The sequence below is a fragment of the Melitaea cinxia genome, chromosome 19, assembly GCF_905220565.1.
Source record: "Melitaea cinxia chromosome 19, ilMelCinx1.1, whole genome shotgun sequence".
NCBI classification, from domain to species: Eukaryota; Metazoa; Arthropoda; class Insecta; order Lepidoptera; family Nymphalidae; genus Melitaea; species Melitaea cinxia.
The window spans coordinates 10,692,290-10,716,913 of record NC_059412.1 but is presented as its reverse complement, the minus strand read 5'-3'; the positions used below and the strand labels follow the sequence as shown (position 1 = coordinate 10,716,913).

General features: G+C 32.8%; 1 protein-coding gene across 1 annotated transcript in view; it reads left to right on the top strand.

The window, feature by feature from the left end:
• LOC123662666 (cyclin-dependent kinase inhibitor 1-like) overlaps positions 1 to 15,015 on the top strand; it is a 30,812-nt gene extending 15,797 nt beyond the window's left edge. Inside the window, exon 3 of the mRNA XM_045597471.1 lies at positions 14,192 to 15,015. Within this exon, the coding sequence (XP_045453427.1) occupies positions 14,192 to 14,337 (146 nt within the window). The 3' untranslated portion in view covers positions 14,338 to 15,015. The remainder of the gene's footprint in view (positions 1 to 14,191) is intronic.
• Positions 15,016 to 24,624: the final 9,609 nt, after the last annotated feature.

Genomic DNA, 24,624 nt, shown 5'->3' with positions numbered 1-24,624 from the left:
ACCGTTAAATTATGGAACATTTTTAACGTTTTGTGAGTAATTGCACGAACAGATAACTTTGACCTGGATTTTTTCAATGAATATTTACTAAAATACATGAACGTATTCATATACTGTCAGTTGTATGCTGTAGTGTTTTTCGTATTACATATACTTATACCTAATACAAGAAAAAAAATATCCCCTTTAATCAATAAATATTATAAATGCTGAAACGGTTTTGAAAATACTTGATTATTAAAAAGCTACATAATCCAGAATGAACACAAACCAAACACATCAGTTGTAATCATAAATGTCGATACGAGGAGAAACCGCGAAGGAAATATTTTAAGTATTTTTTCATTTGCTTATTGTCATAGGTAAACATATAAGTATTGAATCTTCTGTATACAAATTAAAGTATCAAAATCGAATGTTCCATATATTTGAACTGGAAAGGTAAAAGGAGAGATCACGACGAGTTCTTAGAAGCCTACAAAGAACAATTAATACACAAGGATCAGGTTATTTTACTCCTGACAGAGAGAGATAGACTACCCCACTCTCCCTCTTTTACTATTCGAGAGCGCTCGTAAAAGTTTTCGACGCAACAAAAAATTGTTTTGATTTTTTTCTTGATCCTTTTTGTGTACGAGAGTAACGCTTATCGTTTCCGATATTTTCTACGCCGTAAATGAAATACTACGGGAGGCTTTTTTATAGTAATTTAAACCCGATCCAAACGGACACTTGCTAGGGATAAGCTTGATCATTGGGATGTATTGCGTTGATTTTTTTTTCTGCTCTTATCTCGTCTAACTGGGTCAGAGATTATCTATTTCGCAAGTGTTTGTAAAACTATTACAACACTTTTTCTAAAACTGATAAATCTATCGGTAATAGTTATCGAGTTAAGATTGTAGGGTTATCTTTTAATTGGTCAGAAATTGGTTCTATCTGAGGAAGCTGCCTGGCCACTAGATGCAATCTCGTCGGAGATGCGCGGTCAATGACCCTGCGAGCAGGACAGCGCTTTAACGATCGCAACGGGTAGCATGCGCGTACGCACCGAAAAGGAATGAAAATTATTGTATTATTGTTTGTTATTCTTGTGTTCGTTTACGTTCGCTTGTATGTGTGCGCGAGTCTAACCCTGAGACGTATGTTATTGTTTGGCTCAATATACGGATATTATTTGATTGATGTAAGGATTATCAAAACGTTACTTTTTTATGCTAGCAACGATACTGTCAAACGTTAAACCTAAACGTGTGATGAATAAAATAGAGCCTTTATGCTTTAGTTAAAGAACTGAAATGATCCGCCATTATAAAGGATTAAAGCGATACTTTTTATAATTTATTATTCGAGTTCCCAACGAGTTGACACGTCTCCATTCAATCGATATTAAAATAGGTCGTATAGCTATTAAAATTATTTAAACGTTAAAGGTCAGACTCACATTTAACTAATAAATGGTAAGATTTAAAGTAGTCACGAATCAATTTAATATAACAGAAACATATTGACAAATAATTTCTGTACAACACATTGACAGCAAATTAGTTTGGAACAGATAAAAAACTACATCCATAATTCAAAAACGAAATGTCACTTTTCCCGCCAAACGCACCGCGATTCCCATGCAATTGCGCGGTCCTGCTTCGATAATTTCTAATGATTATGCATCTACGGTACCTGCACACTGCGTCCACGAGCTCGCACAACGGACAATGTGCATTCAGCCATTCAAATTTAAATTCTTAAAAAAAATAATCATAAAATGCACTGTTTATTGCTTAAAATACACAAATAAGGCCCGCTCCCATGGTCATTGAGGGTCAAACTGTGGCCATTGTCATCCTAAGTTGTCTATGGAGTGGGTTACGAAGGGACAAAGGTGGTGACATGTCTTAGAAAATAGGATACCCTATATTGCTTTATGTAAATGAGATTTAATTGAGTTTATAATGGATGGGATGATGGATTCGCTCTTGTAGGGCGCGATAATTACGATGACTTTACGTTTTCTCTTACTTTTACATCGTTGACAATGATTATCTTCTTTTAACGGTTCGACTTTATTTTAATGAAATATACACTAAGAAAAAAACATATTAACTATCGAAAATGTGGTAGGTCTTGAATATAAATAAACTGTCGGTAAATGTTAAAAAACGTCAAACGAAATACATGAAAAAGGGCTGTTACTAGTTCCACAGACAAAAGACATTCTCTCTCGTAATCTGTCTTAATGATCGAATGAATGACACTGAAAGAAAAAGTCCATTTAAAAGAATTTTAAACAAACTTTCATTCTTACTTTCTTTAAAGGATGTTCTTCAGCTTTGATATTTAAATATTTAAAATAAATTTTTATTTTACATTTGTTTTGTAATAATCAAGGCATTATTTAGCAAATGGCAAGTAAAGAGTATTTATAAACGTCAACTATTGTCACTCGCATCAGCCATTAAGCGTAACAAAGGTAATTGACTTTTATTGCTCAAATTGTACCTAACAGGTCTAACAAAGCGTTTCGCAAGACCCACATGACATTCAGTAGGGAATCGGGCCAAAGGGTCAAAGATCTCTTCTTTGTTGCTGTTACCCTAGTACCTCACTCTCGATTGTTACTTTACCATTGTACTTAGAAAGTTTCTTAAAAAGCCACGACAATTACAATAGTGAATGGTTATGAAAAGACATTTTTAATATTGTATTTATATTAATTTTAATTTAAAAAATATATACTTACAATTCAAATTATCTTTAAAAAAATATGTAAATCTTATCAAACGTATTGATCCACAAGTTGTAATCAACATTGGTTTACACATATGTATCTACAAATTGATAAATTTAGTGTTTACTCAAAATGCCCCAATTTAAATGATTGTATATCTAGGCGACTGTATGTCTGGCTAAACAAGCATTTTATAATAATAAGATCACTCACATACAGATATGATTAATTTTTTTTTTTTTTTTTTATAATTAGATCGTTTTTGTGCATGTCTGTAAAGCATTACCCGCGCAATATGCAACGCATTCATTTGTTTACGTTATCTGTCATCTGCGAGATGTGGGCGGGAATTCATTGTTGCAAGTTTGCACAGAAACAACAAACTGAAAATGTATGAGAACTCTTGATGTTTAATTAATTATTTTAAACTCGTGATCTTAACAGTGCGACGTAGAGGTCAGATTAAGAGATCACCAGACAATCTTTTATATACATACTTTTTTGTTTGTGTATGTTTATGAATTTTTCAAATAGTGCTTATGATAATTATGTTTAATAAAATCCATGAATAGTTTAGATTCAATATTGGGATCAGTGTTTGGCGCATTTATTTATAGAAAACAAAACGTATAATATAAAAATGTAAAGTTCAAATGCAATTTATTTCAACACCGAAAACTTAACCGCATCTCCAAAAAAAAGTGTTAACAACTTAACACAAATTGAAATAAGTAGTGACCCACTTAAAAAAACATAAAACCCCATGGAAAGTGAAATCAGTTCCCATACTAATGTCGTCTATTATTTTGACTATTTTAATTAAAGTACCACCACCCCTCGCAGTCAAATCTGTCGTAATTTGTGGGAACTTACGCTCAATGACTCTGTACGCTTACGTTATGCGTGATTATAGTAACGTGTATCTGATTTTTTTAAAACTATATGTGAAAGATTGCGATAAAAATTATCTTTTTAAACATGAAGAAATATTAAATAAACAATTTGTAGAAAAAAAAATTAGTTCCTACTAAACTATTTATAAAAAAAAAATATCTTAAAAAGTTTGGTTCACAGGATTTTTTTTTTTATTTCATATTTAATATTTAATCAATTTACTTTTCAGTTTTAATATACTATGTGGCCACAACAAACTTTTGTCGTGAGCAAGAATATTCTAAATATAAACGTTCCTTGTCTAAGATTTTGGATTACAATATGAGACGGCTGTATGTGTACATATTACAACTGTTCTTATCAGCAACCTTCAAAATATTTCGTAAATAAGAGAACGTACACGATAACAGCTATGAGGAAAAAAATCTTATCTATAAGTTGTAAAAATGATCGTCTATTTTCGTACAAAATTTAACATAATTTACTATAAAAAGAGTTGTATTCTTATATGCATGGTTAATTTAATTCCATTTTAAAACTACTTTTTGCTACAGCGATTCGCAAAAGTGAATAATTCATCAGTTTTTTTTTTTTAATAAAAAAGTTTAAGCCAATCCAAACAAATATAAACTAGAACTAAGCACGGCTTTAAGCAATAAAAATACACATTCACCTTAAGTACAAAAACGTATCAAAACAAGGAATTCGTTTAACTTTGGAAAACAATAATTTTTTTATACTCCAATAACGCTATAAAGTGTAATTGCTATTCTTAAACAATACATGTATAATAAAACATCTTACAATTTCACTTATTGTTTTATGCAAATTTTGAACAAAATAATTATAAAGTTGTAATTACGCGAGTTATCGAAACGGAAGGAATTCATTCTGCACTATACGTTACTCTGCGGGATATTAAAATTATAAATAGAATATTAGTTCTTAAAATTCGTATTAAAAGCGGTTCTAACTTGACGATTTAATTACTGTGGATCGTTGTGTTTTGATATTTATAAACGGTAAGCTTTTAACTATATTAATTTATGCGAAAAATGTTACAATCTTATGGGAATGGCAAAAAAAACAGGAGTTCTTTTATATTACCCCTGAGTCATGTTTATTTACTCAATGTTCCATTACTTAACGACTTTAAAAAAAAAGTGACACTGATTAAAGTGAAGCCGAAACGAAAATAAATAAACGAATATTGGGATATATTAAATCGGATAAGATCCAGTTTATCGTGGCAGTGTAAATTTGAATCACACGATATTTGCATATATGCACATGCAAACAGGTCCGTTTAGTTTTCAGCGCTCCACTGTTCCCACGGGTCACGCACGAATTTTATAGATATCTAAAATCTAATAACACATGCATTAATTAATACATTAAAAAGACAATATCATAATTGATTTTTATCTATGTCTAAATTTTACGCGCGTTTATCGTCCATTACTAATAAAACTTCCGTAAATACAGACTAAATTTATTAGTTATTTTGATGACCATAAGAGCCTATGTAAGGTATGTACACAAAACCATTGCAACCAATTTGTACCGTTACGTTGATTACACTTCAAGACACGTCCAGAGCGAGCGTGAGCGTGTAAGGTCTAGCTGGTAGTAGGTACAGTTATCTCTTGCTACATACTCTTAGAGTAAAACAAGAAACATAGCAACGCTTTCTAAGAAAATCCTTTAAAATGTACCTATGTACCTATTTGAAATAATCACGAACTAAAAAATGGTTAATTTGTATTTTTTTTTTTTGTGATAGTTAATATTTATCTCTTCCCGTCCCTTTCCGTCGTTTATGTGTAACAAAGCCGAATCTTGATCAATATCTTAATTATATTCATTAACGTGACAATATTTTCTTTCCGGTAACTAAATCAGTGTAGCATACAAATCGCATCGCACCCATTATGCAAGTTCTACTCGATTATTCATAACTCGTACAGAACAAACTCGTAACAACTTTAGTACGCCATTTCCTTTCCCAAGACCGTAGCTGACCCATATTCATAAGTTCTTTTCTTAAATAATAATCACATATTTTTTCCGTCAATCCCTGACCAATCGTCTTTACTACCGACCCCGCCTGGTCAACGCGATTGCATAGTAATTTTACGACTGGTGTCAAACACCCTTCAATGTTTTGCTTTCACACGTTCTAAAATGTAGAATATGTCCAAGCGGTCAACTCGTAAACATTCGCTGGTAAAAAACCATTTTAATATCCGTACGCGTCCCGCATAATAATGTCGTAAAAATTATAGTTTATGAAAAATTACACAGTCGACGAAAACTTTTATACAGTTACGATTTTATGGTTCCATTCGTATTTTATTTGATAATAACGAATTATTTCTCAGCGGTTTTAAAAGGTTGTCGATTAGCACAAAGCAATTTAAAAAACTTAATCAAAAACCATGACTAAGACACGTTTTTAGGAAATAGATCATACCTACCGGGTGGTCCTGACTCTGCTCCCTGACGTCGATTGTATCTGCTCAATTTAACCATTTTTAGTGCTGTTCCAATGGACAGTGCGTTACTACTGTATATTATTATTTGCGCTTGCATTAAGTAACAAAAAACAGTACTAAATTTTTATTGCATTTTAATGGCTTAGTCAAGCAATCAGCGTCATTTAAGAAATGATAAAAAATGACATGTTAAAAATTGAACCTTCTTAAAGACGATGTTTTTTTTTCAAAGACATCAAAGCGGCAAAACGAGTTCATACTAGAAAAAAATCACACTCGCGAGATTGCGAGCTTTCGCCCTCGCCACTTACGATAAACGTAATCTTTAGCACTTATCCATTTTAAAGGCAATGTCAAGAGAGCCTTAAGTGAACCGCTTTTAATTCCACGTCCGTAAACCTAGCATGATGGAACTGAGCTAGTAACTCGAGTACCGACGCGATGCAACTCAATACGTGGAGAGAGTTGCTAATCCACACCAGATGCGCCCGCAGATGCCGTGCCCCGGACTTCTAAACCACTACACCGATTATAATTGCTTAAATAGCTGCACCTACCAAATGTCGACATTTGCGTTCTGAATGAGCAAAAACTTACCAAAAACCATCATCTGTTTCAAAGTTTTCTAGACTAAATAATAAAACCCTCATTTCAACTCTTATTAATTTCATAGTGAACTCATTAACCACTTTACATTATAAAAGTATTCATAATAGAAAATAGCAAAAGAAATGTAATTTCGTTAATTTGACTTACAAAGCCATCTATAACAGTTGGCAAACGTCTAAATAGACCATTTAAAAACGGGATTACAAGGGATCTTGTCTCCCTAAATATGCACGATTTAACTTGAAACGCGAATTCGTTATACATGTAGACTTATCTTGAGAAAAGTTGTATGAACCTGTTGTTCAAACCTATTAGCATAGCACCGGCTATTGTGCATTATATTCCACATTCATGGGTAAACATACACCAGTCTTTGTGTCTATTGTTCGTGTAATACTTAGCAGCTTCGCCCCTCTGATCCCATCTTTTCTATCCATTGTGTCGCACAATGTGCGAGGAACAACAGAAGCTCATTCCCAAATTTGGTCCAGAGGTCGATCTGTGTCACCTCAGGTCATCCTCACAATGCGTTACATCTTGTCGGGCGGAGATAAACCAATGTTTATATCTAGAGTGGTCTAGGCGTCAACCCGTTTATCTCAGTGGACAACAATAGTCGGATATCTCGGAACAATGAGTTATTGTATAGAGACTTTGTTCTTTAGTCACTTAGCTACCGTTTTACCCGTTACCTGTCTTTAGAATTATCGATCTTATTGTGTTCCCGATTTATTGGGCTATTTCGGCTCCTGTTTCTAAGTATTTAAATTTTAACGACCATGGGAACGTAGGTTGCGTGTTCGTTCTAATCTCCAACCGTTTCTAGTTGAACGGTAATTTCGTTTGTCCAAATTGGACGGTCTTTAAATTAATTCGGTACGTATTTAACGTTACCTAGAATTACGTAAACAACACAATTAGTCGAGTCGATTTAAAGCATGTTATATGTGGGTCTTTGAGCGTTCAAATTCCCTGATTCGAAGTAGTTTGTGTACACAAACATAAAAAAACACTATTAAAAGATTAAACTAACACACAACACTAAAAAGATTAAATTGTTTTTAATGAAGAAAAAATACAACTAATTTTAGCATGCGTTATATCTTTAAAAAAATATCTTAGTAAATGCAAAATTTAAATTCGACGCTTTAAAAGTCAAATAAAGGTCATTAAAACAGCCTCAGAAACGTCCTTTACCATCTTCGGAACGTTTAAAATGCGCGCTACGTTATACTCGGTAGCTAGCAATAAAAACTTACCCTTCATGGGAATGCGTTTAACTCAAAATGAATATCGAAAACAGATTATAAAGATACCGTGTACGACAGTAGCTTAAAATGAGAGCCATCCATGATAGTTCAAGTGGCTGATAATGGCGGCGCTTTGATCGCCTCTGGCTGATGCGCCCGCGCATACACGGCTGCTGTGTCCGCACTACCTTGCTTTTGAACTCGCCGCCCACCGGGTGTTCTTTATTAGCCATTCATTAAGTTTTCACATTCGTTTACTGTTCACGTTCACTCGTCGACTGATTGTCTTCAATGGAAACGTTGTTCGATATTCTCAATACATTTTGATTAGCCAATACCTTTTACAGCCTCGACCGACATTTACAAATTTAATATCGGTTCAACATCAAATTAAGCCTTAAATATAATAAAGATATGATTATCCTCTTATTAAATGATAATGTCATATGCGGTCAATAAATGTCTCTTCGGGGCGGTACTTAAATAATCATCGGTCTAAAATTGTAAATTATATGGATGTTGTTAGATATTCAAACCTTTTTTAAAGGTCTATCAAATATAGCAGCTAATTATAAAACCTTTATATTTGGTTTTAAACGACTCGATGAAACAAAACGAGATGTCCGAGTCGAACACCTGCTCCTAGATCTAACTAGTTAGGTCGTTGAACCTCCAGAGCACCCGCAGGTGCTGCGTGAGGGAAATCAGATAAATAATTATAGGATTTTTGTCTTACATATCTTAATATAAAATCTCGGAGGGATGTTCGAGCAATGTTTCATCGGTATTAGTTGATTTATTGTATTTGAATTCTCCACTAATTAGATTCTTATTAACTAGAATTTGTTTTATCTTTGACAGATGTTTAAAAAAATTTTGGTTTACTTTTAAAGTACGGTAACACACTAAAATCAAGTTGTGTTAAAGTAATGGTGTTCCATAATATTTTCCGTTGTATTCGCTGTGAGCAAGATTGGTTAAATTACAAACATCATTACGGACACGTCATTAGATATTCGCCATTCACTATGTTTACCACTTGGCCACGCAACAATGGCTTCCTTCTCACTTACTTTCATAGTTACGAGGCTTTATCTACAGTTTCTATGCGCTTTCTGAATAAACAGCGAACATTGTTACTGATTTAAGCACGCTTACATCGTTCACTTTATTTGTTTTCACATCGGTTATTTTACTTACAAAATTTAATTTAGATTTACATGTGCTGTTTACGTCATTAGACCAACATACCGTGATTTATATTTTATTTCATTTAATTAATTTAGTAATTATTGTCTAATATAACATGTTAATATAATTATGTGCTATAAGTGAAATAGACATACGTTTTAATATCAATAGACTTGTCAAGTTAAAGGTATATTACTGTAAACAAACATGTTTTAGTACAATATCAATGTTACTGTCAACAATATGTAAAACAAACATATATCCAGCAGACGATATTAGACCATATAAATCAGAAATACTACGACCTTCTAGCCTATTATCGTCTGAAGTAAAGACGACTTACTAATTTTCCACTGTCACGTCTAATGCAACAAAAAATGCACTCGTACAAAAACGCTAATTCGATGTATCAACACGAATTCAATGCTGCAAAACATCCCATTTACGACATCCTGTTTATAAGATCGAATTTGAATAATTACAGGGTACGGGACAGGCTTCTAGACTTGTCTGAATTGCCTGGTCGATACAGATCATTGCTCGTGGGCTGTAATTTCGATCTATTTAATAGCGTTAGCTTTACTACTGCCTCTTATATTTTATTGCTTAAAATTTAGTTATTTTACCATTAGTATTTGTAGGCTAATTTATTACCGCAATATTTGTCTAAATATAAATTATTGTATCTTGATGAAAGTGTTCAGACGGTGCATGAAAACGAAAGTAAGAAGAAAGGTAACCATTGTTTGCACAACATCACCGCTACACTGAGTAAATAGGCTAATACTAATAAACAAGCCTGGACTCGTCCCGTGACTCACTTGCCCGAGCGCTGACGACTACACTGGTATTTCCTGCGAGAGCTTTGTTTATTCACGGTGTGATTTATTTTGACGGAAATTCGCAATCTATTTCGTTTTGTCTTTAAAATTTGATACAATTTTAATCGTGATTTAACATGATGAGAGTCTTAAAAACCTATAAAGACTGAAGACTTTAAATTTCACACAAATCTTTCAAAAATACGATGAGAACATCTGTCACGTGCGTTTTATCTTTATTCCAAACAATAAGACAAAAAGCCTTTCCAGTCATGACGAGACAAATAAAAAGTGACACTGACCACAATTTAAATAAACTATATCAGATAATATTGGACAAATGTTAAGAGGGCCACAATGCCCGCTACCTGCCTGTCACTTGTTTGTTTAGGCTTCCACATCTCAAAACCAGTAGCCGCGTACCATATATAATATATATACAACGCGGTATACGGATATTCGAGCTGTACAGAATTGCTTTTTGTTACTTTTTTTTTAACTGGAACGTTCAGTTGTGCTAGACTACTTGTTCAGGGTTGAGTACTGATTAAAAATACACTTCAATTAATGCAAACAGAAGTACGTTATGAATAGTTTGAAACAAATTGTATGAAATAAAAAAATAATATATAAATATGGATAACTACAGTGACGGAGGAAGAAAAAGTTGTTGGTCTGGCGGTCTCGTAACGCAGCGTGTCCGCAATTGCAGGCGTTTTGACATCGAATCGCCTTTCACTTGACCTAGATATTTGGGAACTGGTTCGTAATCACAATGCAAGCGAGTGCCATTCCCGTTTCGCTATCTAGCTGACATTGCCATAATAATTCTGTTTCCTGCCAAAGACTAGATCAATAGTTGCGACTTGAATATATCTTTATTAAAGCTAGTAACTCATTACATCAAGCATTCTGCGCTTGAATTATTCATGTTAATGTTTTATTTATCATCATTAATTTATTATAAATAAACCTGTTATTAAATTTTTAGAATTGATTAGTTCTAAAAGACCAACAACGATAGTAACCCTGTGTAATATAAAAAGTCAGTATGCGCTAGGGCAACGAGGCGAGTAACCTGTTTGGTTGCGGAGCGCAGTCGCCGCCTACGCCTGACAAATCCGCGCTCGTTTTTTTTCACCATAAGCCTCCCCCCTTACAAGCACTATACACACCTACCGACGAGATTACGTGTAGCAAGTGTAGCGCGCACGGGACGCGCACGATCAAGTTTAGACTTGTTTGGGAGCTATACGTCATCAAACCAGTCTCGAACTCGACAGATTGTTAGAAATGTTTGTAAAATTGGCCGCGTTCAAAAATATATTTCGATTTAAGCGAGTGTTAAGGACGGTAAAAGTGCGTGGGCTCAGTCTATCGTCGACTTATTCACGTGTATTCATTTTACGGTCGTTTACACGTACGTCATCCCCTATTTGTTAGGAGCGAGTTTTAACACGCGATGGACGTGACTAATGCTTCTCTGAGAGAATCCTTTTAATATGCACTCCAGGTTTTGAGCGGTCCAAAAACGCAGCTTAAACTAAATGGCCGTTTCTACACTTTGGACTGTGACTGCTGGATGAACGTCTTTCCCACGAGTCTGCAGCATTTCGGTCCTCTGTGTAGAAGTGGAACCATCACTATTCTCACGAATTTTTTTTAAATATATGAAACAATCAGTTTAGTGATTTCGAAGCTTCTCATTACTCCATTATTCATAAATTTTTGCTTATATGCCCTTAAGTTACCTCTAAATAAACTCGTGCTAATAGAACTCGGAAGATAAATTTACGTTCATGCGATATTGCGTTATAAATTCCAGCCATTACGAGTACAAGTCGCGACATGTTTACTAAATACTTCGCATAAACTCGCTAACCCTGATGGGAAAAGTGACAAAATATATTATAGCGGTTTTAGAGATAGTGGAAAAATAAGAAGATCCTGAGAACATTTTGCTTCAATGTTTTTTTTTATATGCAGTTTTATTATTTATTTTGTGCGATAAATATTCAGCTCGGGTAAACATGACGACGGATGTGTGTTCATCAGACGCGGCCTTCGATGCGCGTGCGCAGCATTCGGTGTGTCTTAAAACCTATCTTCTGTTGCCATGCGAATGCAACATTCAATTTTGTTTAATGATATAATTTCGTACCTTTCAACTAAATACATAAAAATTAAGTAACGATTATTCATGAACCTTTTTCGAGTATCATTTTAGAAAATATATAACTACAACAGCGACACGGTGAGTCTTGCGCCACAGATATTTATGTAGGTCGCTCGAAATAACAGACGCCTCCAACTCAATAAAGAACTAACAAATTATTTCATATAATATCACTTGATAAGCATTAAATTAATAATTTACATTACTGAGACTAGGTTATTAAAATATAAAACAGCCGTATTATTTTTAGTTTTTACGCATATTATCAAACGTACATCTAATGGTATTTAAAAGTGTATCACATTTGTATTGCTGTAGTTTGCAAATGATAAAAGTTGATAATGTCCAAGGCAGCGATAGCTATATGTGCGAGTTTGAATAGGAGCGACGCGGCCACGCTCCGCGCACGCGCACCGTCTCCAAGGCCATTTTGTTTACACATACACCCGCATGTTTACGCGAACCCAATAAGCGATAGTTCGACTAAACACACGAGTAGCTCCATTAGATTTAATCTCGTACCGCGGGCTCACTCTGCAAATTCGTCGCATTATATTTGCAAGAAAATGGCGCGAAACGCTTCATTGAACGTTTGGCGGGAAACTATTACGCAACATTTGAGAAAGTATTTTCTCGTTGTTTTCGCATCGGAGAAGCGAATTTTATGAATTATATATTTATTACAATGCTTGTGTCTAAAAAAAATGATTTTATTTTGCTTTTAAGGATTTGAGGTTACTTACGCGACACGTTTTGTTGTTATATAATCACATTTGATTCTTAAATCTATTTGAACGTTGTTATGTTACGTGGTCGACCTTTACGAATATGTTTATTGCATGTTGAATACTAAACACGTGGTCAGGTTCATTTTGGCGGGAAAGGAGCCGGTCGCCAGTCGGCCTTGAACACCGTGACGTCATTGACATAGTTCCCGACTGCACAAACTGACACCCGATAGTTTTTGCCGTGATTTCGACGAAAACATTTTCTTTAGTCATCGTTATTAACTACCTATAGCATCGAAGTTTCCTTATCCGATAATTTAAACGAAGGTCATTTAATTACGTTTGCAAGTAAAATAAAAATCAATGAAATCTTTCGATACGATTCGGCATAAATGCGTAATATTTTATCGTTACATTTAATGAGTTCCGCAATTTTTCATATTTGTATAGTATTTCTTATCAATAATATTACAATTGTAACAAAATGATTATGAAACACGTGTTCAAAAGAGACGAACGCAGAATGCTTTTGACCTTCAATAAACTGTCTGTTTCCACGCCGTGTTTGTACGCGACAGTGATCATATTACTGGACGCAGTTATTTTATTATAGGGCTAGGCTTGTACGTAAAGTAATAATTTATACCGAGTGTGAAGAGCGAGGTTCAATGTCTCTCCAACGCATTATCTAATCGCGACGCTCGTGAACTTACTTTATACGTTCATACGTTGTTGTAAATGTAAACTAGCGTTGCATTCGTAAGTCACAGCCTTCACCCATTGTAACACAGATTAAACAGTAGTAAAATGATCGTAAAACTTTTTATAGTTATTAAGGTTATGCTTTTCGAAATTAGAAATGGTCCTATATGGCGTCCGAGATTTATTTTAAAAAGAATTCCTTGCATTAAGTGCGCTAGAGGGGGTTTTTTTACGTTCCTATCCTTACGGATGGAGTCGTAAAAATGTCAACTGCAAGGGTCTACGAAAAGCCATCCGGGTCTTAAACGAAACTCCAGTTTTCGACGTCGTAAAATTTGGCCCAAATTACTCGCTGCAGCCCCGCCCTCTGGATTTTACGAGCACTTTGATGCATAAGTTACTCGAGGGAAAAAAACGAACACTGCATGCGTTATACTTTTACGTTTTTTAAATTGATATTCGTTTTAATTCTTAATCCCAGCACCTGCTGTTTTTAGAACCGAGCGGGTTCGAATAACTTTACGTTTAAGATTCGCATCTAGATCAACTGGAAAATGTTAATAATAATTTCTAATAGATATTTTTTCGTCTTTCCAGATTTCCTGAAGCCCCGCAAGCGATTACCTAGCAACGGCAAGAAATCACCAGCACATAAGCACAAGCATGAATGTGGGCACGGGGCCCACTTGCGGCCCCCCAAGGTAGCAAGACTATCGCAAGCACACTTTAAGCGCACTAGCTAGGCCGAGGCTAGGCTTATCGCGCTACGATTGAACGCCAGGAAAAAAAAACTACGGCAGCTCAGGATTGAACATGTCACGACATTCTATAATACAGTGGTTCTTAACCATCGGTCCCTGGTGTGTGATCCGCGATAGCGGAGTGAGTGAGTCTCACTGGGCCATAACTAAGTACTGCAATTACAACTAATTAGGAACTAACGTTGCAAAATACAAGTTTCGACAAGTCCCTCGTCGTTAAGAACCGCTGCTATAATAGAGACCTCATACAGAACAAATGGATCAAAACTACATCGCGGGTTTCGAGTGGTTTTATGATTCGGGAACAGACTCAAGTCAATTTTACCTCAGATCATGTTTGATATTTTTTTTCCAATTATGTTGGCGTTCGAGTCGAGCGCCCGTACGTGAGGCAATTGTGCAAATTTATTTTATATCTCTTAATTTATTTGATTGTCAATGATGCAATCGCATTGAAGAACAATATAATAACGTTAAGTAATTTGTAAGATAGTTTCAGACATTTATAATAGCATATGATTTAATAATATATTAATACGACCCGGTCACGTCACTGAAACATCACAATTTCTTTTTTAAAATTTATTTGCTCAACGATTATTAACACTTCAAACAAAAATAGACCGAAACAAAAAATATATATTCACAACTTGCAGTTATTTTATATTAAGTACGCGGGCAATATATTTATAATGTGACAATTAATTATAAGTTTATTATGATCTCTTTGACAAATAAATTAAGTTATATTAGTCGTAGAGGTAGGTTTAGAATTATGTTTAAGGTACCAGAAATATAAATATTGGAAGTTTTAATTTATAAAAAACATTGATACGTTTACCGTTTACATAAAGGTCACAATCGTAAATGCTTTGGAAACGCCGACCACGTCGCATTGGAAATCAAATTTTCATTGATAACGCGGTCCTATTTCCGACGTATTTCGGTAAATTAAATTATTTGTCCTTGTACTCTTCGCGATAACGCGGAGAGTACGAAGACACAAAAATTCTTTAAAACATTAGAAAAAATTAGATTTAACGAAATACAAATACTCAAGCGAACGTAGTGTTACCTCACAGTAACATCATTATTGCCAATTACAATTAAAGTTAAACTATAATGAATATTTTTTTGTTGATAATTGAGTATTTGTGTTTTAATATTAAATTCGATGTATAACGAGTCTTAGCGTATACGTTTTGTTGTTTTATTTTAATGGATTATATTATCTTTATGATTTATTAATTGTCGTTTCGATTGGACCTCTGAATACCTTTTTAGTTATCGATACATTACGACTACGATCGCGATCCTTTATTGAAGTACAAATTCACTGTTTAGGTCGAAGGGTCGCGGTGAAATATTTAAAAGACACTCATCTTTCATTTCATAATAACGATTTAATTCGCTAGTTTTTAAAGTTTTAAGCGTCGGCGACTTCGTCGATGCGTTCTACCAAAGTGTAAAACTCTGGGTGGGTCTGACTAAACTAATTGAAATTATAAATGAATTTACGGTTGGACTAATAATAAGTTGAGAATGGAACCGTGTAGCTTGCTTGTAATCATCGGGTGTTCGGTTCGTGACGTATTTATAAACGTTTTGACTTTGTTCTTGATTTTATGAATTGTGTTTACGTGTGATCTCGGAAACAGACGCTACATACATACTAAAAAAATACACTATTACTATTACACACACAAACAATGATACAGTTCAAAATCATAAACATTTAAAAAAGAAACAGTCATACTATCACCAAATAGGTGTCTCAAAACTTCTCGTTTTTGGCAAATATTTGTGACATTAAGCTTCTGTTTGTGAGATCACACAAAGTTTTCGGTATGATTTTATTGTTTGAAAATTCTATTCGGTCGTCGATACGTCGCTAGACTAGTGTCGACTCCCGATGTTGTTCATTTGTAATAAAGAGATTGTATTGGTTTGATCGTTTTGGACGCTGACAAAGCACTTCGTTCTTATAATTTTAATTTAATATATTCTCTTTAACACCTGTGATGTATTAAATATGATCTCAGAACATAATTTTACTGTATGCAATTTGTCATATTATATATATTGTTTTTTTTTTTTTTTGTTTAAAATAGTGTTAGTTACTGGACTTGGTTAGGAAGATTGTAAAAGAACTGTATCCCTGACTGGTTTAAGAGAATGAGAAATAATTTAATACATCAAATATAATTTTTATTAATATTATTATTTTTTGTTAATATATAAATTTTTCTTAATGTACGGATTTGTGTAAATTTCGACTGAATATTTAGTCTGGTCGAGTCCGCTGACTATTATATTTCGTAGCACTGTACATATCGTGCACAAATGTGTATTTATTAGGCGGAAAATTAAGTCAGCGAGAGCTCGAAGGGATACGAAAAAATATATATATTTTAAATTAAGCTCCAGAGGCGAAACTTACGTAGAGCCAAATAGCGCCTAACACAGTTTTCCAATATTATGTACCCTGTCAATACTATGTACCATGTTCCATCGCGACTGTGTCGCTCAAGTGCAACTTCAATTATGTAAATATTCGACCAATGTTGTCTAATTAATGTTTTATATAGAGTGTATCGAGTTCCATATCATATATTGTGTAATGTATAAAACTTAAAATTAGTTTTAAAAAAAGCTTACTACATACGGTATTTGTTGTTTTTTTTATCAACCCTTAAAACCTTACATCTTATATAAACAAGTAATAAAAAGATAAAAAAATGAATGTCAATTCTCTAAACAACTAGTCAATTGACTAAACTCGCAGCTACTGACGAGCACGGGAGTCATTTGCGAGGGGAAGCGGAATATCTAGCAACTTGACAACCATTTGCGGCCTCAGACCCAACCTCGGAACTTAAGGTTAACGATACTAAATTTAAACAAGAAATATGTTTTTTTTTTTTTTAATATACAACTGGGTCGGCCAACATGCATAGGCTCACCTGATGGTAAGCGTAGTTTATTGACGTCTGCATCACCAGAAGCATTGCAAGCGCGTTGTCGACTGTCCCCAATACCCCCGGAAGCTCTAGTCCCCTTACTCATTATCAGGAACACAACACTTCTTGAAAGTAGTATTGTTTAGTTGTGAACTGTAAGGTCGAAGTGCCCCAGTCGGGTTGTTCCAGATTTGAGCATGAAATTTCCTGCTGAGCACCACCTCAGTTGTCAGTACAAACAAATACATATACAAGGAGAATGTGAATTTTTTAGTAAGTATTACAAAAGCTTATAATTATCTTTACTAAGAATTACAGAAGTTTCTTGGTATTATTTGCTACAATCCATGTTTGACGGATTGCTACTTTTTATAAAGAATGTTCACAGCAATCCTTCCGCAACCTTATACGGCGCAGCAGAAACAAGTTGGATCAGAATAAATATTCTTCTAAGAACAAAGGTTTATTGTTGTTGTTTTTATAGACACCTTTTAATGACTTACAATTTATTTCGTTTATACTTACGACTTACAATTAGATACAACACAACAGTTTGACAACATTTGACACTCACTTAATTGTCAATTTTTATAAGAAATAGCTAGCCCCGCAAACGTTGTTTTGCCATATGTTATAAACCCCCTTAATCCCCCACCCTTTATAACTTAGGGGTATGAAAAATAGAAGTTGGCCGATTCTCAGACCTACCCGATATGCACACAAAATTTCACAAAAATCGGTCCAGCCGTTTCGGAGGATTATTGTAACTAACATTGTGACACGACAATTTTATATATATATAATTTCTTTTATTTTCTAAATAAATTTAGTTGCTGATATGCAATTATTTTAGGTATTAAATATTTACTATACAAGTAATGTAAAATATATTATTAAAAAGTTAGATTGAAAATTTTAAGATATTAAAATTAGAAAAAAGTCGCTTTGTCTATGATAAGTATTTAACTAAAATATTTTGATGATCGATGCTGTTACTAAAAAAAACGTTTGTGATAAAATTATTAATAGAATTTAAACAAAAGAGGAATAAGTAAAACAATCATTGGATGCTCGTATGAAAATGTTTATTGATATCACAATCAAGTCTACACAACTACCGATACCCATTGTGTTCGTGTACACGGCGGTACTGATGATAAATACAAATGCTCGCAACAAGTACACAGCTATCACCCGCTATTCAAACGTTCGATACAAAATGAAACAGACTAGGCACAATCAGGAAAATGCAAAAAATCTTGTGGCGTGCTATAAAAGTTTGGTAAATTCTAAACTAATTTATCATGACTGATCGAACTACGTGGCCACAATAATTTTCGTATTAAATAACACCTACGTTTAAATAGAAAACAGTTTACCATTTAATCCGTACAAATATATTTCAAGTTTTTTTTAAAAATTAAACAAGGAAAAGTGAATTAATCAAATTGAAAAATTATAATAAAATGTAGCTTTACAAATAGTAATGCAGTTGTTTTTTTTTTTAATTATTTAGATCATAAAGTTATATTAAAAGGAATTTCATTATGTAAGCAATTACGTTTCAACACCACAGACAGTGGCGTGCATTTTCTTCTTCTTTAAAGACTATGGCTCCAACAGCTTTTCGCTGATTATTGGCGTGCATTTTACAGAAGCAGGCATTATTTAAGATTAATGACAAATTCTAGAAACTAACGTTTACTAGCTTTTTTTAGCTATATGATCACAATATTCTTTTAAAGTTTTACATAACTTTACAATTTCTCCAGCAGTTATTTCAGACATAGATAGAGTTATTACATTTAATTTTATTTAGCTTTTGTTCATTTTGCGAAAATGTGCACGCCAATGAGTACAGCAAATGAGAAGTTATTGTCTTTAAAATACTTCTGAACCAACATGCAATAATCACGAAACATTAAATATAGTCAACACGACGTCGAGTCGTGCTAATATTTAGTCCGTAGACTCAAATAAATAACAACTACTCATAATATGTACATTTACAATAGAGTATTACACTTAGGCACATCAATTGTTATAAAATTACAATTTAATTCGAAAACGTGATCCTGTCACCGACGTTCAACTATACTACCACAAATCTAGTACATTTAAGTGATTATTAAAGAACTTATCAAAGTGTGAGGTTAGGTTTTATAAATTTTTAAATATTTTTTATATAATTATGTATCACTGTAACTTTGCAAATCAATAAAAATCAAAACTTTACGAGTTTATCTAATACGACATTTATTTAACATTCAAAAACGATTTTAATGCAACTTCTTTCTCTTATATATCACTAAGTATATAAGAAAAGAGCTTAAAGCAATTCGAGACTGGGGAATCTTTGATAAATTTGTACTTTAATTATCCCCTCATCCTACATTCAGTGCTAGTTCACAGCGTACAAATACGAATAACGTTATAATATTTGTGTTTCGAGATAAGTACATATATTTAAATTACCCGCTAATTTGGTCGGAGACCTACATTACTGAAACTATTCTAGCATAAATAGGTGTAGGTAGTTACGTGTGCGACGCGCTACTCCGCGCCACAATATCTTTAGACACTGATAGACAAAATCTCACTGGACGCTAATAGGATACTCTTAAACGTACGTAATACAGAAGACAGCAAATATCGAATAATAATCTGGACATTTTAATCACATTTTTAAAGATATATTTCTTTTAGATATTTATCTAAACCTGTGTCATCTAATAGCAAAGGCGACACTAAACTTTAAAATTGTTATATAGTTAATTTTAAAATGCATTCTAAATTAAATAATTGTTGATTAATAATTTTTCAACATTTATATTATATTAACGAAATTTTTATTATATCGACAATAAATTAACATTTATTTAATTTACATTAAAGTATTATTAATATTTAAAATTTACTTCAAATTTTGAATGAAAATAAAAAACGATTTCATCAAATTATGAATGAAAATAATTTCACCAGTGTAAGAGCATTCGTGACATGCTCGAAACATCAAGTTTATAATATTCATACTAAATAAGCGCGCTGAATCTTCGTTAATCGGTTGAACGATAATAAAACGACGTTATATATTATAACCAAAGCGTTTAACACTACACCCATAGCTTTATAAATCTTTGACAAGTTAACTAATACGAAAAGCCCGCTACTCTAAAACCTCCCTGATATAGTTTGGGTACAATGATTTGTTTGCTGAGCCGTACTTATTACGTATGCATATAGAAAAGTATATAAATTTTGCATGTTGCTTGCACTTAATGAATTTATAAATTATACAAAAGCGTTTTAATTTTCATTAAAGTGAAAGTTTTAAGTAATTAATCTTCAAAAATATGCAATTATTCCATATTAAAAAATTATCTAACAATTGTGCTTAATACAGTCTCAACATGTAAAAAATAGTACTTGATATTGACGTAGAACAACAAGTACGTCTCAGCGTTCATTTCACAGCTTATCTTAAATCGACTACAGCCCTAATCCCTCTATAAGCTCTATATGAATATAAAATACTTAAACATAGTCTATAGAATTTTAAAAGTCGGTTTGGTGTCGAAATATGAGTTGTAGTTTAAAATGAAATATGTTAAATAGTAAATAGAGCAGTCCAGCTGTCTGTCTGTCGTACGCGAAAAAGGTACGAAACTTGGACGGCAAAATATTTTGGTAAGAACAGACTTGCGATGCGATTTTAAACCTTAAAAACTATTGATATATAAACACAGTGAAAAGCATTGGAAAATCTATTACCTTCGTCGTGACGTATCGAAGAATTGTAAACGCGTAATTAGAAAACTGTAATATATCTTCCTTGATTACATTACATGTCTAGTTCCGGAGCGGAGCTTACTTATTTGAAATCGAATAAAATACATATAACGACGAACTGGACCGCGCATTAATCTAAAACGTTACGATCTACAGACAAAATCACATTTATATTAATAGACAGTGTAAAAATAATATTTATAAACATTGGCCTATGAGATAAACATTAGAATTCATTGTACTTCATCTAGTTGAAAGCTTAACTTTATTATCACACATACCTATTTGGTAAATATAGAACGTCGAATATATAAAAGTTAACACTAGAGTAGAGCGGATCCTACCGCAGCGCACTACCTATCGATGCTACCACATACGCGTGAGATCAGACTTGTAATTGTCAGAAAACCTTATTATCAGTGTGAACAACTTACGTCCCCCTGTAAAACGACGCCTTCACTAAAACCGCAGGCGCTTCGTTATTGATTCGAATTATCATTTTCTTGCTAAAATTTTAAATTTAAAATTCCGTGCAGTATCATCTCGAGCCCACGCTCAGATCTTATGGTACGGAGGCAGACAGTATCGAAACATCTGATATCAGAAATAATGTGCACGTAATTTATCGTAAAAAACTCACTTCACCGACAGAGCCTACTGAGAAGTGCATACACCTATTATACCAATAATAAAAAGCTGCTTTTAAGCACGTAGAGTATTTAACATTCAGTCAATATTAAGGTACATTAATGATATATTGTAAGACATTAAATTCCAAATTTAAAATAAACATTTATTACATTACTTACCGATCTCATTAAAGTTCTTCATAAATACTAACGAAGAACAAGAATTTGTATTTTTGTCTCTACTCATGACCTGCCACTAAAACATTTAATAATTTTACAATTGTAATTTTACAACTGTAATCGATACTATTTAAAATATTTATTATTATATTTTTATTAATCAAAGGCAGCGAATATTTTCGTATATGAGTATTTGCATTTAAATACAAAATGTGTAATGGTACGGGACACCAATTTTTAAAAGAATATACTTTTGAATATTTCATGAATAAACTGAAAATAAGTACATAATTTTCTTTATTTTTTGCATTTGTAGTTTGATTGGCGGAGTATTCTAAACATCTACTAGAATTTAGTCTATTTTTCTAAAAAGGGGCGAATGGAAACGACTACTAATAGGCAAATAATAAGAATGATTATTGTCTGACACTGGGTTATTGTCGAGACAGCAGCTCAGGCTCGCCACTAGTCACTAGAGGGCCTTCGACCTTAGCCTTTACAACAACGTGACAAGGTACAAATACGCGGCGCGCAACGTTTTAACTACTCTGTGGTCAACAAAACTATGCCAAAAATATTTCATATGTACTATTTATTACCGATATTATCTAAAAACAAAAGAGCGTGATCGACCACAGTGCTACAAATTGTGTCAACTTTCTGTACACTTGACAGGCCCAATAAAAAATAATAATGAAAAAAAAATCAAAAGGAAAAGGAACAAAAAATAAAAGTAAAATAAAAAGGGGTATCTGGATGTTTATTTACAGTTTCTCATTATAACTATGTGATTATCGATGAAGAAAAAAACTTAAGCAACATCAGTGCTATCCCCTGATCACCAAATTTAAATTATGTTAATGGTTCGCAGCCTGCGCAACACAGGCTCCTACAAACTAAAATTTAAACATAAAATACCCATTATTACATATAATTAGCGCTCAGCTCGTACCCACAGGTACTGACTAACATTACATGAAATGATTTCAATCGAAAATACAAGCCTTAACTTTAAACGGAGCGGTTTCATTAAATATAAAATATATTTTAGTAGTTTCATTATAATCACAGTGATATTAATAAAAAATAAAACACAAATGTGCGTTCGGGGAGATACACAAACTTAAGCGACAACCGCAATACTAGCGCTGAAACACGTTGAAAAAAATTAATAAACTTACAAATAGCTTAGTATTTGTACATTACATCGGCCGTTAAATATTATTATTGTCAATATCGAACTACAACTAAATATACATATGGGGCATGATTTGTTTTTAGCTATTATAAGTCAATTTTATTTAAAATTTATTGCATCGACCCAAATTTACAAAAACTAATCAAGTCAAATTTACAATAGTCAAAAGTAGCCTGTGACCACGGCGACTGAAACGTCACCAAAATACCCATTTACAAATTACTATTGTGATAATTCCGTATATATACCGTGTATATATATATTTTAATATTATCAATAATTTCATAATAGATCGATTCATAAAAATAACAGATACGATGGACTGACTGGATTTATTACATGTATACCGAAAGATCGCCCCGAATATAGAATTAGTTTTCAATTAATAAGGTAATAATATTTCACGATAAAAGCGGGTCCTATACAAACTAGAAAAGAATACTACTGATATTGTTAACAATACATTTGTTAATACACTTAAAATAAACCCCAAAAGAAAAATCAGCAAATAAAACATTAATTAATTATCAAAGAATTCATAAAAATAGTAAGATATATGACTACCAGAGCGACAAATTTTTAATGTAATTTTAAGAAAATTTAAAAGTAAAATATAAAATAAAAAAAAAATAGGAAGGTATTTGCCTTCCTAAAAGAAAAAAAAATATTTTTCTTAAAACAGATAAAATATTTACTTTCTTTATCTATGTATGTATCTATTGTAATGTATATAATGTGTTTTCTTATATCTTTATTTAGGGACTTTTATAATGTAAGTTAAAGACAGTTAATTTGTATGAGATTACCTCATCCAAAGAAAAAAAAAATATTTTTATATGCAAACATATTACTCTCTTGTTTTAATCCTCTTCCAACATTCCGTGGTAGTCAAATATCTTTTCAATAATGTGCCTGTTTACGCTTGCGGGGGGTAGTAATAAACAAAATTAACATTTCTGTTGAAGCTTTAAAGCTTAGAGATCATTGATTTTGCTTGATCGTCACCAACTATTCACATTATATGATACGTCTTTTAAACATACTACTACATATGTATCCATAAGTAAATTTTGTTTTAATCATAACCTAATATTTTTTTTAATATTTTACAGAATTTAATACTTTTGTAGATATTTTTTCATTTTATATTATAATGGCTCTGTGTTATATTTATGGTTTCGTTAAATCGATTACATAAAAGACGCGTCACATAAATAATTACAAGCATTGCACAAAATAGTCTAGCAAATATGATACTAAAAAAAGGAACACATTTAAAATACAGTAAAACGAATGATTAAAATTAACTTTAAAATAAAACGAAAATCAAAGTGCGTGGATATGTTCTAAAAAATTAAAAATGAATATACATATTGAATACAATGCTCGAAAACAATCTAAATAATAAAATGAAATCGTCTATAATATTATTAAATTGTAATTAAACTATAAAGTTATTGTCGGGCAGCAAAACTAAACTAATATCATGTGTAAAGAACATTGTTATCATTTA